The 18,024-nt window shown below is 42.2% G+C and overlaps 1 protein-coding gene across 1 annotated transcript; it reads right to left on the minus strand.

Moving 5' to 3' along the window:
- Positions 1-684: 684 nt before the first annotated feature.
- Positions 685-13,116, minus strand: LOC121276063 (glyoxylate/hydroxypyruvate reductase B-like). The gene is given in 6 exon segments (XM_041184004.1): positions 685-853; positions 973-1,069; positions 1,264-1,442; positions 10,108-10,279; positions 12,743-13,020; positions 13,022-13,116. Coding segments are annotated over 6 exon segments (990 nt in total).
- Between the last annotated feature and the right edge of the window lie 4,908 nt (positions 13,117-18,024).

Here is an 18,024-nt window from a genome sequence, read left to right on the forward strand (position 1 = left end):
CACCTATTTCCATTATTTTTAAATCTTTTGTGCCCTGCTAGCCTTTCCACCCCACCCCCACTAGAGCTGTACCTTGAGTGCCCTACCATCCATTCTTAATTAGCACATTCGTTGAGATAATATCACCACCTTCAATGCCTCTGTGTTCTTTTGTTCTTTTGTCTGTGATATCTTTTGATTATCTGCCCCTATCACTGCTTGCTTGTCCCTACAACCACACCAACACCCCCCCCAACTTCTTTCCCCCCACCCAACCCCCACCCCCACAACCCCCCCCCCCCCCACCTTAAACCAGCTTATATTTCACCCCTCTCCTTAGATTCACTCAGTTCGTTGAAGGGTGATGAGGACTTGAAACGTCAAATAATTTTTTCTCCACCGATGCTGCCAGACCTGCTGAGTTTTTCCAGGTAATTCTGTTTTTGTTTTACCTTCTCCTTTAATTTGTTCTTTTTGTCATCTCTACATGACGGTTGTTGTGCTTGCCATGAGGGTTGCCCTGGAGCTGTAAAGACTTTATATGGAAGGAGGGAAGAGAGAAATCCCACAAACCCTTTATATGAACTATTTATGTTTTGGGTGAAGAGGGAAAACAAAACCTTATTCCTAATTGCAATGGTTACCACTCTTCTTTTAAAAAAAAAACGATGCTGAGGAATTCATTCCTACAATGTACTAAATCTATTATTTGTATCCATCGTATGGTGGCACTTCATCAGGAATTGGAAGGCCACGAACAGCAGCCAAAGCATTTTCAATCATTCTCTCCAGCATTTTATCATAGGTCTTCTCAGAGGCAGTTCCAATATGAGGAGTTAGAATAACATTTGGTAAGTTTAGCAAAGGATGACCCCTTTAAAAAAAACAGGGTTTATCACCTAATTTCTGCTGGGTTTCTATAATTCAATTAATATTTTCTACTTTTCAAATGGTAATTTCTGCTAAGTTCAATTAGTGAAAGTGACAACATACCTTGGAAGTGGCTCTGGATCAATAACATCCAAAGCTGCTGCACGATTGACCCCATTCTGAAGCACTTTCACCAAAGCATCCTGATCAACTACTCCACCTTGGAACATTGATAAAACAAATTCAATTAGTCTGGATTTCATATTCTACTAAAAGAGGAACATGAATTGTAACTGTACTAAAACCTCATCTGTGAAGTAGCAGTTCTATATCTTTTAACAATTGTGCTGCAGGAATTTATCCCAAGATTCTTTTACTACAATCATTAACTCTAATTGAAATAAATGTCATCACCTCGGTAGATATTGATAAGAGTGGCGGTGAGTTTCATTAGACTAAGCTCTCTTTCCCCGATCAGTTTGCAGGTTTGAGGAGTCAGATTTACTACCAACATCACAAAGTCTGACTCCTGGAGGAGATCATCAATCTTTGCACAGTAACGGGCCCCGACCAGTTTTTCTTCTTCCTCAGTCCTAAAGACAGATCAGTGTTGTAATTAATACAAAGGAACTGAATTTTGAGCACCTGCTATACATCTTGGTTACTAACTAATAGCAATAGGTCTGTGAAAAATCATTTCTTTTGTTTAATCCTCCCACTGTCCAGTTTTGTTCAATGGGGTCTTTCAAAAGGGCATTAAATTCATCTCCAAATTCAGATCATCTGTTGCTTACTGACAATAAGCCCATGCCATTGCTAAAATACAAAAAACATCAGGGTGCTGTAAAACTTATAGAACCTCAGTTAGATCACACTTGGAGTACTATGTGCAATTGTGATTCCCATACTACAGAAAGGATTTTGAAGCAGTGGAGAAAGTACAGAAAAGATTTACAAAATCCAGTTTGGGAGAAATGAGAGGATGCAACTGTATGGAAGGATTGAAAAGGTTGAGGCCATTTTCTGTTGAAAAACGATGACTAAGAAGACATCTCATAGAGATCCATTTGATAGGGTAGATATGGAGAAACAGCTTCCGCTTACGGGGGAGTCCAGAACAATAAGAAAGTCATTAATAAATCAAGAATTTTTAAAGTTTCTTTGTGGTGAGAAGGTGGAACTCACTGAAATGGAGTAACTAAAGCAGATAGCAATGAGAAATTGAAGGGGTGGTTTGGTGATGTGTACATGAGAAGTAGATTTTAAGTAATTCTAAGAATTGGCACAATTTTAAATTGGGTGCAGAAACAAAGAGTCCTGGGGTCTATGAAAGCACATCTTTGAAGATGGCAGAAAAAATTGAGAAGGCTATTAACAAAGCATATGGGATCCTTGGCTTTATATAGTTTTTATAGTTTCTTTATAGTTGTTATTTCTGACAACTAGCAAGCTGTCAAGAGAAAGAAAAGCACTGTGCAAGTGAAAAAGTCTTCAGATGTGTTAGACTGAATGAAGTACTATTCTGCATTGTACAATTTTGAAAGACTTGCTCAATTTGAAATCCAGAGCTGATTGTGTGAAATGTCCCCATTGTTTTCATTTGTTCCTTTGGAGTTCACCAACTTGTTTGGCTATTTTAATACTTTGACAGATGTCTGAACTTCTGGCTGTGTTTAAAGGCTCTAATGGATTTGGCAGAGGAGGGTTTATTCACACTGTTGTTCAGTGGCATGTCATTATGAATGCTTGTGCCTTTCAAACCACTAATGGATTTGGTTCAGGAGAATCTGTTCACTCATCTATCCAGGGGAATGTGAACTTGTTTCTCTAGATATCTAAAAGGATAATTTTTTTAAAGTGGATCTCAAGTAATATTTTCTTATTTTGACAGATCTATATGCTTAAAAAAGCATCCAAACATTACTATGGGGCTCCTGAGTTCTATTTATAGCGGATACGGGGTGGATGGGTTGAGGCAGGTATGGAAAGTGCTGAGGGGGGTATGGTGGACTAAGCAAAGATATGGATAGGTTGAGGAGGGTGACGGTAAGGGGGAAAGGATTGGTGGGGCCTCACTCTGATCTGCAGAACAATGTCTGTGCAAGCAGAGGTGGGCCTTTTAACCTGACAACCTCAGCATCAATCCGAATCCAGGCTGTCCTCATCTCTCCCAGATGAAAATTGCATTGGTCAGCACTCCCAGGTAGGAGGCATGATTACAACCTCAGGATTTTTCTTGACTGCCAATTCCAGCTCAAATATGAAAATCTGTCTGACAGAATAGAACAATAAGAAGGTTCTGTAGGCTTCAGCTGAGTATAATGTTCAATTCTTGGCACAATGTGTTAAGACAGATGTCAAGGCCTTAGAGACATGGAGAAGGGCCTTACTAGAATGGTACCAGGGATGAGGGATTTTGGTTATTTGAAGAGACTGGAAAAAACTGTTGTTGTTCTCTTTAGAGCAAAGGAAGTTAAAAGGAGATTTGATAGAGGTGTTCAAAATCAAGAAAGGCTTTGGTAGAGTAAATGAGAAACAGCTGTTTCCAGTGGCATAAAGTTTGGAAACTGGAGAACACTGAATTGAGGTGATTGACTAAAGAACCAGTGGCGACTTGAAGGAAACAAAATTTACACAGCGACATATTGTGATCTCAAATGCCCTGCCTGAGACAGTAGTGGAAGCAGATCCATGTTATTTTTTCTAAATCTAAATGGATAAATATTTAAATGGCAAAATTACAAGATCATTGGTGTAGTAAGTATTGCTTTGGGAAATGTTGGATTGTAGCTTTAAGAATAATCCTGTGCTGTAAGATCACATGATCTGTGTAAACCAATTTGGTAGCAGTGCAGGAAACCTCTACAGAGGAGAGTACTTCTTTAGTTATGGAATTTGATGGAAATGTGCAGTTGCTACTGTTGTCTTGTAAATAAAACCAAATGTTTCCACTAAGAAAAGTTGTCTGAAGAGCAACTCTATAACAAACCGGCGACGAGGATAAATCAGATTTAGTGCTGTACATTGCTCAGCAATTTGTGAGTATCTATGTTCATTAAAAATAATAGAAGATATACTCATCTGAAATGCCACAGTTTGGCAGAATCAACCACTTTGAGCCAGGCACAGATGATTGGTCTCAGTATATAAAACGTCTTGCGTTCTTCTTTTAAGCAAATGAAATCACGGGGGAAGAAAAGAAGAGAGTGATCCTCCTGAGTAATTGTGGGAGCAAGACCTACGGTTTAATTTGAAGCTTGATGTCCCCCACTGCCCCAGATTCAAAGACTTTCAGTGAATTAGTAGACCTCATTAAGGACATTTTTAACCCAAGCCCTCAGCCACAATGCAGAGGTTCATGTTCAACTCACAGAATAGAGCCCAGATGAAACAATTGCAATCTATGTGGTGAAATTAAAACAACTAATGGAATATTGTGATTTCAGTGAAACCCTGGATGACATGTTCAGGGATTGTTTAGTATGTGACATGCAGGAAGACACTATTCAGCGACGATTCCTGATTGAAGTGAATCTTGATTTTAAGAAAGCATTAGAAATAGCACTGGCGATGGAAAGTGCTGTAAGGGATTCACAAGCAATTCAAGGGGTGCAAAATGGTGCCATGCTCCAAATTGGGCAGGAACAGTCGGCTGAAAGTGGCGTGAAAAGCCAAAACTCCACCACAAAGCGGGAAACAGTCCCCGCTAAATGAAAAATGAGAGGAAGCAGCAGCAACTACATGCGTCCATCAAACTCCATAACTAAAGAAGCACTCTCCTCTCTAGAGGTTCCCCGCGCTGCCAACACATTGGTTTACACAGATCATGTGATCTTACAGTACAGGATTATTCTCAAAACTACAGTCCGACATTTCGCAAAACAGTAATTACTACATTCCTCTCCCTTTAACTTTTCTGTACGTTTTGCATTTACAAGGCTATTTATCTCATGACATTACAATATTGACAAAGGTCATAAAATTACAAGTTCAGTCTTTCAGGTGGTTTTCTGATCAGTGTGCAACGTAAGCAGCTACAAAGGTTGCTGGTGGCAGCTCCATTACACCAATTTGATGGGGAAGGTGGAGAAAAGTCAAGGAAACCAAAAAGCGACTCATGATTTGCATTGTTGTGAGTGACAACTTAGTGTTGGAGAAGTGGTATATGTAAAGAATTTTGGTGGAGGACTGAACTGGTTACCTGGCAAAGTAAGTTCAGTGACCGGTCCATTGTCGTACAACGTAGAAGTGGAAGGCTGGGTTACCCATAAGCATGTGGATCATACAAGAGAAAGAGAGATAATCCAACAAGATATTGTTCCACCTGTAACCATTACTGAACCAGTGGTTCCTGTTGAAGATGCTCAACCAAAGACAGACATTCCCGATGTCTCTGTTGCAGTGGAAGACACTGAACTGCATGTGCCTATGAGGTACCTGATGTCAATGCGGTTCCAGAGAATGTGTTTCCTTCAAAAAAATCTGAAGTCATGGAGCTGAGACCTTCCACATGGATCAGGAAACCACCTGAAAGACTGAACTTGTAATTTCATGACATTTGTAAATATTGTAAAGTCATGAAATCAACGTAAATACAAAATTGTACAGAAAGGTTAAAGGGGAAGGAATGTAGTAGTTATTGTTTTGGAAAATGTTGGACTGTAGCTTTAAGAATAATCCTTGCACTGTAAGATCACATGATCTGCATGATTTGCTAACACAGCACAGGGAACCTCTACAGAGGAGAGTACTTCTTTAGTTATGGAATTTGATGGATGCGTGTAGTTGCTGCTGCTGTCCTGTAAATAAAACCAAATGTTTCCACTTAGAAAAGTTGTCTGAAGATCAACTCTATAACAATGGGGACAAACAAGGGAGCTGAATTTATTGGGCAGTTTTGTCAAAGAGCTATCACAGGTGTGATGTATCAAATGGCCTCCTTCTGTGCTGTATCATTTCATGATTGTATGAGTAGCATCGAAAGATATTAGTCTCTTCAGAAAGGAAGTGAATGGCCAGAGCACTAAAGTAAATAAATTTGTGTTTCTTCATTTGAATAATAGAGTGTATTGAGGAAAAAAAAGGTACCAATTTTTCTAAATGTTTCAAAAAGGTGACCTTAGTTCAAAGTCCTCCTAGAATTAAAAAAATGGGCCTGAATTTTTCCAATGTCTGGCTGGCTTAGCCGGAGCAGGCGGAGGCGGTCGAGGAGCTGACTGCCGCCCGTGAATGGCTCCGCGCCACCATTTTACACAGGTGGGCCAATTAAGTTCCGCCCAGCATAAGACGTAAGCGGTAGCGCTCAGCGCTACCTGAGCGGGCATGGGGAGGAGGGAGAGTCGGGGCCAGCACGAAAGAGCACTTCAATCTCCCTGAGGCACAGAGCTGCCTTAGGGAGATTGAAGCGCTTTTGAAATAAATAAATAAATGGAATAAAAACTTAATTAAACATGTCCCCTCATGTGACTGTATCACATGAGATGGGACATGTTTTTATATTTCAGAAATTTTAAAAATTTAATTCATAAAAGCTTTAGGAAACCTCATCCTGCTCATGAGGTTCCCTAAAGAACATAAAGGCTGCTTGGCCTTTTCGCCTGCCCGCCAACCGTAAGGTTGGACGGGCAGCATAATGTTGATCTTAATTACTTTCTTAATGGCCTTAATAGACCTTTTAAATACCAGTGGGCATGCAGCCGACTCCGGCATGCACCCGCTGAACGAAACATCGCGAGACAGCGTGATAATGTCGGGATGCACGCCCAACTTCATCACACATCATTTTATGTGCTGGCCTGTCAGGCCCATCCCCCAACGCCAACTGAAAAATCCTGGCCATGGCCTTAGAGAAAAGGCTGCATCAAGTTTATTTAATAGTAAAGTGGAAACTGAACAAATTTTAGGTTGAACAGAATTCACGTTTTGTAAATCTTTCAACCTTTTTCAATTTTATTTTTTCACTGAGGTCAAGCATTGTGCTGATTTTTCATGTTTTTCACTAAAAGCTTTTGCTTCTTAATTGGCTGTACCATTATTACAGCTAAGCCAAAAGCCTATCTATATCATCTTGGTAATGGCCTCACCTCTGAGAAGGTTATGGGTTCCATCCACACAGTGCACTTCTAAGCAGTTCTGATGGTGTGCTGCATTGCCAGAAGTGCTGTCTTTCATGCTATCATGTTAAACTATTAAATCTGCCTGTTCAGGCAGATGCAGACGGTTCCTTGACACAATTTGAAGAACAGCAAAATCTACAGGTGCTCTGGCCAGCAGTTTTCCCTCAACACCAAAGTTCAGATTAATTGGTCATTAGGTTGTTTATGGGACCCTGTTGTATGCAATTAGCTCCTTTCATTTGTTCACATAAAAAAGTGACTGTGTTTCAACCACAATTCATTTGCTATATGGCACATGGGATAGTCTGAAGATGTGATAAAGAGCTATATAAATGTGACCTTTCTTTATTTGCATATTAATTATTTTATGCTCTTTTTGATCTTTCAAGGGATATAGGTGTCACCAGCAAGGTTAGCATTTGTTGTCCATCCTTAATTCTCTTTGTGAAGGTGGTGGTGAGCTGCCTTCTTGAACCTTTGCAGTCCATGTGGTGTAGGTATACCCATGGTGCTGTTAGATTTTGACCAATAAACTCCTCTGGCCCAGTGACCTATTAATACTTAAATCATTTTGAAGTTGGTTTGTTTTTTCTTATTTTGGTGTTATCTGCTATTTACTTAGTAAATTAAATATTGTTTAACATTTAACTGTTTTTAGAAGTTGTCTATTTGTGTCCATACACATTTAAACATGATTAATTTTAGGGACTTCCTTGAAAGCCCCACAAACAGGCACAATTTGAGGAAATTTGCCATAGTGAACAATTTGATCTGGGGCCAAGAACTGTTTTGTGGCTGGGGCCTGTTTCCAGCAAAGGATCTATTCTTGCTGCTCCCTATCCTCACCTACATGCTGCCCTTTACTGACAACTTTGATGACATAAGGCCGGCTCCCATGCGTATGATGGTGACATCCAGCTCTAAAACTCTATCACCTCTCTTGACCCCTTCACTGCTTCTACTTTGTCGGTCTGCTTATCAACATCCAGTCCTGGATAATCACAGTTATAAAGAAAGAAAGAATTTGTCTTTATATTGCGATCTTTACAGTTTCAGAGCACCCCAAAATACTTTACAGACAATTAGGCAGTTTTTAAGAGTGTGGTTACTAGTGTGATGTAGGAAACATGGCTGTCAATTTACATCCAGCAAGATCCAAAAACAGCAGTGTGATAATGACCAGATCATTTGCTTTAGTATGTTTGTGGAGAGATGAATATTGGCCAGGCCACCAGTGAGAACTCTGATTTTCTTAGCAATAATGCTATAGGATCTTTTTACATTCACCTAAGAAGGCAGATGGGATCTCGGTATAAAATCTCATTCAAAAGATGACATTTCTAACAATGCAGCATTGCCTTGAATCCACAATTATTTAATTGGGAGTTGGGAGTGCTGCTTCTGGGGTACAGCTGGTACATGAACATTGAGAAGTCACAGCCAGTACCTTCAAATTCCTCCACAGACTATGAAGCTTTGCCACCAATTCCATTCTGTTCCTGGGTCACCATCTCCGGGTGACCCATTCTGTTTGTAATCTCAGCAATATTGTTCTCAGCATCTAACCTGATATCCACTCCATCACAGAGACAACCTATTTCCACCTCCATAACATGCCCCCATCTCAGCCCATCTAGTGCTGAAATCCTGATGTATGCTTTTGTGACCTCCAGACTCTACTACATTACATAAATGCAAGTTTTTGCAGTTCTTGAATTCAATGGATTGAATACTCAGGCGGGTATCAGGATTCTGATGTTAGGCCCATGTAGAGGTCCCGGGTCCGCCCATGTGATCAGTGCATCTGCAGATGCAAACTTCCAGGGAGTGGCTCCTAATTGGCTACCTCCGCATTTGCCATCTTATTAAGGACGCAAAGCACAGGACAGCCAGCAGTCCAACTGGGAGAGCTGGGTGCTGCTGAAGTGCTGAAGTGGGATATGCAATTGCAAGAACGTGTCAGCATTGAGGCATCCTTGGTTGCCTCTGGAGATGTTAGCAAATAAAGAGGCCCAAAGCAGTGAGGGCCATTGGGGTGGAAGGAATAGCCCTCTATAGGATTAATTTTGGATGTGGTTTTATCAATGGGACATGGACCTTGCGACTCTGCTGTCATATGGCTCCCCATTCATTGGGATCCACTTTGATGGTGGGAAGCTACTGGAGCCGTTGCAAAATGGACCCAAGGCAGGGCCTCAATTGTCCTAATTGACTCCCTGCCTCTGTGGAGTGGGCAGTCAGAACTGTTTCCAGCCTGCCCCGGGGAACAACCCACAAAAGTGAGATGGCTTCAGGGACCAATCCCGGCATGGCTCTCCCCTTTTTACCTGGCCTTCTGCTCCCGCGGCCCCCCAACTGCCAACACCACCCCTTTCTCCATGGGGCCAAGAAAATTCAGCTCAATATGTCTATATATTTGTTGTCTAGAAGCTGAAACAATTGCTATACTGGGTTGTTATAAAAAGTCAAAAGGTTCACAAATGTCCTGCCCAGTTTGGCTTGTATATGATGCCATGTAGTTATCTCTTAATGATCAGAAGTGACCTAGACCGCCATTCAAATAATTACTACTCTCGGGAGAAGTATGGAATATATACATCTGAATATATATGTCAAGTCTGGTACCTGGTGGCACACCAAGCCAGGTTGGGATTATAGGGGGCCTGACGATCTTCATAGTAGGGTCTCATTTAAATAAAGCTCGCTGCACTCTTGCACAACATATGGCCAGATTCATTACATGGATGGGAACGGGAATTTGACCACAGTTGGGAATCTCTGGGAACTATCCCAAGCAATCAGTGGTCTGGGGAGTCCCTTAACTTCAGGAGGGCTGGCTTTCCTTCTTCATGAAGCACAATTGACAGCTCTCTGCGGCTGACATTTCCTGAAGATTGGTGGACATCAGGGGTCTGGAAGACCAAGGATTCCCTAAGGGATGTCAGACCATCACCAGGCTGTGACTTTCAAATCTTAAGGAGGTCCTCATCTGCTTTTAGCAGGAACCCCATCCAGAACATGTAAATATTATGGCAATAGGGAACTTGGCAGTTTGTAGGTGGGATGTTTAATTTTAGAATTTTAAATCCTTGTCAAAACCTGAGGTGCAGGGGTCAGGCTTGGAACGCTCCACAAATCCTACCTCCTCTTCCTGTTGTGATACGGGATTTTCATAGCGAATCCTTTGGCTCTTTGAGCAACTTTGTATCCAACCCGTCCCATTCCAATAATTCCAAGAGTGGCCTCAGTCACTTGTACTCCATACCAGTAAAAAGTATAACTTTTAGTATCTGGAGAAGTTTCAATCTTCTGACCTGAAATTAAAAAGCACACAGTTAGGAATAGCTATTGAGTTGAATGGCCAACAATTTATTTTTTCTTTTGAAAAGCTGGAAAAAGATGTAAACTGGTCAATGCTGTACAAAAATCATCCCAGTCTGGCAATGAAAAACAAAGTGTTGAATCTTTGGGGCCCTTCCCAAAGGCCAGAATGGAGGCTCCAAAAATACTGACACCGGCGTGTGTCCATTTCAAGGCACCTATCCCAGCACAGGCAATAATCACCGCTGTGGGGGGAAGATGGGGCAGGAATCCTGCTTCCCTCCCAATAAAGGTCAATTAAACTTATTAAGAAGCTTGAAAGCAAAATACTGCGGATGCTGGAAATCTTTCTACCTGTTGGGCGGGCGAAGCGGGAGCGGGCGCGGACCTGAACAGTGCCCCCAATCAGGTCCGTGCTGCCATTTTATGTGGGCGGGCCAATTAAGGTGCCTCAGGGAGATAAGTTTTAAGTCCAAAAAGTTTAATAAAGTGGCGAGAAAAGTTTTATGACATGTCCCCTCATATGAAACTGTCACTTGAGCTGGGACATCTGCATTAATTTCAATAAAAATTTTTGTTAAAATATGAAATCATTCATGAAATCATTCCATGATAAATGCGAAGGCCGCCTGGGCTCTTCGCCTGCCCGCCAACCTTAAGGTTGGGCGGGCAGGTCCGTTAATTATTTTAATTGAGAGTTAAATGGCCTTAATAGGCTTATGACAGTTCGGTGGGTACGCAGCCGACTTGGGTGTGCGCTTTCCGAACTGAAAGTCTGAATGACGCGCCGTGATGTCGGGACGCACGCCCGATGTCACCACGTGTCATTTTACTCCTTGGCGAGCAGGCCCCGCCCCCGCTCACCGAGCCGAAGATTCAGCCCCTGAAATAAAAACAGAAAATGCTGGAATATCTCAGTAGATCTGATAGCAGCTCTGGACAGAGAAACAGAGTTAAAGTTTCGAGTCCGTATGACTCTTCTTCAGAGCCCTGAAGAAGTCATATGGACTCGAAACGTTAATTCTGCTTTCCATCTTTACAGATGCTGCCAGACCTGCTGAGCTTTTCCAACATTTTCTGTTTTTATCTATTATTATTAAAAAGCTTGTTTCGAGCTTTTTGAAGGGGGAGAATGGAATATTTAAAAGAGTGTACGGTTTTCATGGGCTGACAGTTTTTGAACAATTGAGGGGTGGTGAGTACACAGTAGGGAGTCAGTCAAGATTGCTGCAGGGCATCACTCCAGCTCCATAAGAGGGTCTCCAGGGCAAAGGGGGACTCGGTGCCTGATAAGAGGGTGCACTTGGCATTTCACAGGTGGCAGAGGGAGCCAGCACCCAGGCTTTATATGGGGTCTGCAGCCCCCTAGCATCACAGGGGTGGAAGAACAAGGGGCAAGGCTGCCAAGGACAGCCACCTAGCCAGAAAAGAGGTGGCAGCTGGCAATGGGGGCACAACTGCCACATCTGGGCACAGTGGTAATGAGGATCAACACCCTCCACATAAAGGGCAGAGCTCCAGATATCAGGAGGCCACAGGAAAGGAAAGAAGGACAAGAAGGCAAGGAGGCCAAACTTTCAACACAGGATCTACCACCAAAACTGGAACCACTTGGAGATGGTCGACACCCAGTGCTGCAGGAGTCTACAACACTCCAGGCAGATGATCACATACATATGCAGATCTTAAGGGCATCTCAAACACAGCTGCACACCATTGCATCTCGCTGGTCACTGATGCCATCTTTACCAGAACTGGACAGCACATTCATTTAATGACAGGCATGCACAGAGGGCATTGGGTTTTGGCTCCATTGCTGGATTCCCCCATGTGCAGGGCATCATCTATTGCATGTATGGCCATCATGGCCATCAAGGCACCCAGTGCCAGGCCAATGAGATCCATCACCAGGAAGGGCTTCCACACTTTCAATGTCCAACTGGTCTGAGACCAAAACAAGAGCATCCTTCATGTCTGTGCTTGCTTTCCTGGCCGCTGCTAGGCTGCTTCAGATCTTTACTCCAACCCCCAAAGATCTTCACTTTAACACCTGAGCTATTTGTTGGTTATTCTCATCATCGGTCCCGCGAATTGAGGATGACAGAAATATCAGTGTAGTGCATGATTTTTGTCTGGGTTTCATACAGTGCCAATCTACTGTTGAATTACAGAGAGGGTGGTTAGAACGTGGAGGTTCCCATATACCATTGTGAAGCAGATTCCAAAAATTGTTTTCAAAAGGAAACAGGTAACTATTTTCTAAAGGTTTTTAGAAGAGCTGGAGAGTGGAGTTAGTCTAAGTGAGTAGCCGATTTCCGAGCTGTAACTTGCTATGGTTACAACTTGCATGTTTTACATGCCCTATCCCTTGATATTAAACCAAAAAGTTATAGATTCCCAAAACCAGCCCTTGTCCATTTTGCACAAATAGTTTTCATTTTCCATCCCCATCTTACCTTCCAGTATATTCCTAGCAGATGTCAACATTAAAGCCATGCCCATTTCAGCTGTAGCATTGTCTGCCGCATGAGGAGTGTTGACCACCTTCACCTCAAAACTGCAGATCAGAGGTAGATTGAGATGGTCCACACCAGCTCCAAAGCTTACAATGGCCTTCAGCCAAGGTAGAGATTTTAAGAGCTTTTCGTCTATTGTGGTAAAATGCTTCCATATCCAAATAACCTGGAGTTTATTCGCAAACTCATCTTTGTTTTTCAGGAATTCTTCAAATAGAGGTGTTGAAATGTTTCTTGATGATTTCTGCATACCTTACTGGGATACCTTCTATTTCATTAAGGTCAGAAGTTAAAATATGAGCCCGATCACTCATTATCTATGGGGGAAAGAAAGACGGTGTTATTCTGTAAATTATTTGTAAGTTACATTACTAGATTCTTTTCTCTCCATTTCCCCATCAGTCAGATGCATCATGCATGCACTATGAGACACAGATACAAAAGAACATACGTATTAGGAAGAGTAGGTCACTCGACCCTCGAGCCTGCTCCGCCATTCAATAAGATCATGGCTGATCTGATTGTAACCTCAACTCCACGTTCCTGCCTACCTCCAATAACCTCTCACCCCCTTGCTTATCAAAAATCTATATAACTCTGCCTTAAAAATATACAAAGACTCTGCTTCCACCACCTTTTAAAGAAGAGCGTTCCAAAGACTCATGATCCTCTGAGAGAAAAAAAATTCTCCAAAACTGTACACAATACTCAAGGTGTGGTCTTACCAAAGCTTTATACAATTGTAGCAAGACATCTTTACTCGTGTACTCAAATCCTCTTGCAATGAAGGCCAACTTACCGTATACTTTCCTAATTCCTTGCTGCACCTGCATGCTAGCATTTAGTGACTCATGAACAAAAATACCTAGATCCCTTTGAACATCAACACTTCCCAACCTCTCACCATTTAAGGAATACTCTGCCTTTCTGTCTTTTCAATGAAGTGGGTAACTTCACCCTTATTCACATTGGGCCATAACTTTCAACTAGCATTGGAAAGCACTGGCCTGTAGAAATTAGAAGAAATAAATGCACACTTACCCGGTCTTGAATATTATATTGCCACTTCTGTTCACTGGAGCTGCTTGGGGCTTGCATTAAAAGAATCCTCGCAGGCCTCAGCAAAGTCTAGATCCAGCGTATCCAAAGAGGCCATGCCCCCCTATTTTACAGCACTTGCTGCCGCGAAGCAGGCAAGTTTACAGAGCCAGGGAAATTGACAGGCCAGGGAGAAGGTAAGTGTCTAAGGTAAGTGGATAGGATGTGGGGGTTGGGGGTGTCTGAGGTTGGGGTGTGGGGGGTGTTCGAGGTCGGGAGGGGGTCTGAGGAGGGGTGTCTGAGGTTGGGGGGGTGGGGGGGTGGTCCGGGTGGCAGGGTTCCGAGGCCATGTTGGGGGTCTGAGGTCGGGGTTGTCCGAGGTCTTGGGCCTGGAGTTGGGTGCATTCGGAGGTTGCGGGGTCTGAGGCATGGGCTGAGGGTCCAAGGTGGGAGGGTTGGGGTCCGAGGATGGGGTGGGTTCCAAGGTTGGGGGAGCGGAGCTGGGGTTGTCAGGGGTGGGGGGTTGGGGGAGATGTGAGGAGTCCTGTGTTGTGGGGGGTGGGGGGTTTGGGGGTGTTGGGGGAGTCCCGTGGGGCAGGTCTGGGACTTTACAATAGTTACCCAGAATTTAGAAGAGGTTTTAATTCTTCTAATTTTTTCTGGGTAACTACTGGTATAACCCCGGTGGAACCATCAAAGTTTGTATTTAAATCGCATTTTCGGACCGGTCCCAGCACAGTGCAATTGTCCAGGGGGAAGTGTGCACTTCTGGGCAATTGCTGTGCAAACCCTTACATGGGAACCTGCCAGATGGAATCCCCAGTGCATCTTTGGGGTACCCCTACCAAATCTGAGGCTGGGGAGCATGCAAGTTACAGGCCATTATATTCCCTCAGCCATGTTCACGCCCATTCACTTAGTCTGTCCAAGTCCTCTTGAAGCCTCCATGCATCCTCCTCATGACTTACATTCCCACCTAGTTTTGTGTCATCAGCAAATTTGGAAATATTACATTTGGTCCCCACATCCAAATCATTTATATGAATTGTGAACGGCGGTGGCCCTGGCACTGAGTGTTGCGCTAAGCAAAGAATTTAAAGATCATGATTTGTGATTTGAATTGTAAGAGATAACACAGAAGAGCTTGTCTGTGATTTGAACCTGAGGACCTCTTTCATATTTACACAATGAGTACCCCAAAGCAAGAATCATACCATTAGGCTAACAAACCCTCAAAGAGCTTGTTGGACGGCAGCCATGAGGTCAAATCCTGACATTCCCCTTTCACCACTATATCATTACTGAAATGAACTAGTTCAACTTGCTGCATTTGAGTTACTTGATATGTTCTCGGCGGTTTTGCCACATGAGCTCCCATTCCAGACGCCCCACACATTCAAACCACCCTTAATCCACATCTCCAAAAAACAGGTTCAAAAAGGGGGCCAGGTGAAGGGAGTTTAGGAAGTCTAAAGAGAAAAATAAAGGCAATAGTGCAGTGATGTGATTTAGGTAAAGGCAAGCAGAGTGGAGAGGAAGGGGTCATGAGTCTAACAAAAATGGTGCATCAGCAAATAAGGCCCATGCAAAGAATAGTAGTGAAAAAATAAAATTAAAGGCCCATTATTGGAATGCTTAAAGCATTTGTAGTAAGATAGATGGTTCACCTATGGCACAAATAGAGATAATTGGTTTAGATTTAATCACCATTACAGAAACATGGTCACTCGGTGACCAAGGTTAAGAAATAAATATTCCAGGATACACAATACTTGAAATGATAGAATGGAAAAGGAAGAGGAGTAGCCCTGAATGGAAACAATGTCAAAAGGACAGTAGAGAAAATATTTTGGCTTAGAAGATCAGGAGGTAGAATCAGTATGGGAGGGGATTAGGAATAACAAGAGTCAGAAAAAAACGGTGGTTATACCATTGGACAGGGCAATAAGCAAGAAATAATTGGAGTTTGTAACAAAGGTAAAGTGATTACTGTGGGGGACTTTAACCTTCATGTAGATTGGACAAGTCTACCCTCTATGCCTGGGATTAAAGTTATGTCTTCTACTGTGAAGACAGACACAAAATACTTGTTCAATCTCTTTGCCATCTAGTCATTTTCCATGATAATTTCTCTTGTCCCTGCATCTCAGACACCAACGTTTACTTTAACGATTCTCCTTTTCATATACCTGTAAGAACTATTAAAATCTGTTTTTATATTTTTGGCTACTTTATTCTCGTATTCTATTTTTTTCTTGTTTTATTAACTTTTTAGTGGCCCTTTGCTTGTTTCTAAAACATTCCCAATCCTTAGGTTTACTACGATTCTTTGCTACATGATAAGCCTCTTCTTTTAATCTAATTTTATCCTTAACTTCCTTAGTGAGCCACAGATGAATATTTCTCATGATTTAGTTACTGCCATGCCATTTAGTCTATTTACTCAAACAACCTTAGCCAGTTCTCCCTCATTTTAGTGTAATTGGCTTTGCTTAAGCTCAGGAATTTTGTATGCGATTGGAATATGTCACTTTCAAACATAACATGGAATTGAATGGTATTATGATCACTATTTCCCAGTGAATCTTTTACGTTACTATTTAACCCTGCTTCATTACACAATATTATATCTCAGAATTACAGAATTATTATGGTCTAGAAGGAGGCCATTTAGCCCATTGTTTCTGCACTGGCTCTCTGAGCATTTTAACTTAGTGCCAAACTCCTGCCTTTGACCCATAACCCTGCACATCATTTCTATTTAGATGATCATCCAATACCCTTTTGAATGCCTCAGTTGAACCTGCCTCCACCACACTTGCAGGTTTTGCATTCCAAACTCTAACTACTCACAGTGTGAAAAAGTTTTTTCTCACCACGCATTTACTTCTTTTGCAAAACATTTTAAAACTATGCCCTCTGGTTCTTGATTCATTAATGAGCAGGAACAGTTTCTCCCCATCTAATCTGTCCAGACTCCTCGTGATTTTGAAAACTTATATCAAGTCTCCTCTCAGCCTTCTCCTCTCCAAGGAAAACAGTCCCAACTTCTCCAATCTTTCCTCATAACCGACGTGTCTCGTCCCTGGAATCATTCTCATAAACCCCTTCTGCACCGTCTCCAATATGTTTACATCCTTCCTATAGTGTGGTGCCCAGAACTGTACACAATACTCCAGCTGCAGTCTTTTATGTCTATATAAGTTCATCACAATCTCCCTGCTCTTGTACTCAATGCCCCTATTAATGAAACCTAGAATACTGTATGCTTTAGAAACAGGTCTCTCTACCTGTCCTGCCACCTTTAATGACTTATGTATATATACACCAAGTCTTTCTGCTCCTGCACACCCTTTAGAATAGTATCCTTTATTTTATACTGTCTTGTCATTTCCTTTGTAAAAAAGTGTATCGCCTCACACTGCTCCGCACTGAAATTCATCTGCCACCTATCTGCCCATTCCACCAATGTGTCAATGTTCTTTTGAAGTTTTACACTGTACTCTTTACAGTTTACAATTCTCCCAAGTTTTGTGTCATCCACAAACTTTGAAATTGTCCCCGCACACCAAGATCTAGATCATTTATACATATCAGGAAGAGCAAGGGTCTCAATATTGACCCCTTGTGAACTCCACTACAAACCTTCTTCCAGCCCCAAAAATACCCATTAACCATTACTCTGTTTCCTATTCCTCAGCCAATTTTGTATCCACGTTGCTAACACCCCTTTTGTTCCATGACCTATAACTTTCCTCACAAGTCTGTTGTGTGGCACTGTATCAAACGCCTTTGGAAATCCATATACACCATGCCAACGGCCTTGCCCTCATCAGCCATCTCTGTTATCTCTTCAAAAAACTCCAGCAAGTTAGTTAGACATGATTTTCCTTTAACAAATCCATGCTGACTCTTCTAAATCAATCCACATTTTTCCATGTGACTATTAATTCCATCCCAAATAATTGTTTCTAGAAGTTTCCCCAACACTGAAGTTAAGCTGACTGGTCTGTAACTGCAGGGCAGATATATACAATCTTTTTTGAACAAGGGTGTAAAGTTTGCAATTCTCCAGTCCTCTGGAACCTTCCCCGAATCCAGGGAACATTGAAAGGTTGCCAGTGTCTCTGCAATTTCCACTCTCACTTCCTTCAATATTCTTGGATGCATCTTATCCGGTCCCA

Source organism: Carcharodon carcharias, chromosome 3 (assembly GCF_017639515.1).
Source record: "Carcharodon carcharias isolate sCarCar2 chromosome 3, sCarCar2.pri, whole genome shotgun sequence".
In the NCBI taxonomy this organism is placed as follows: Eukaryota; Metazoa; Chordata; class Chondrichthyes; order Lamniformes; family Lamnidae; genus Carcharodon; species Carcharodon carcharias.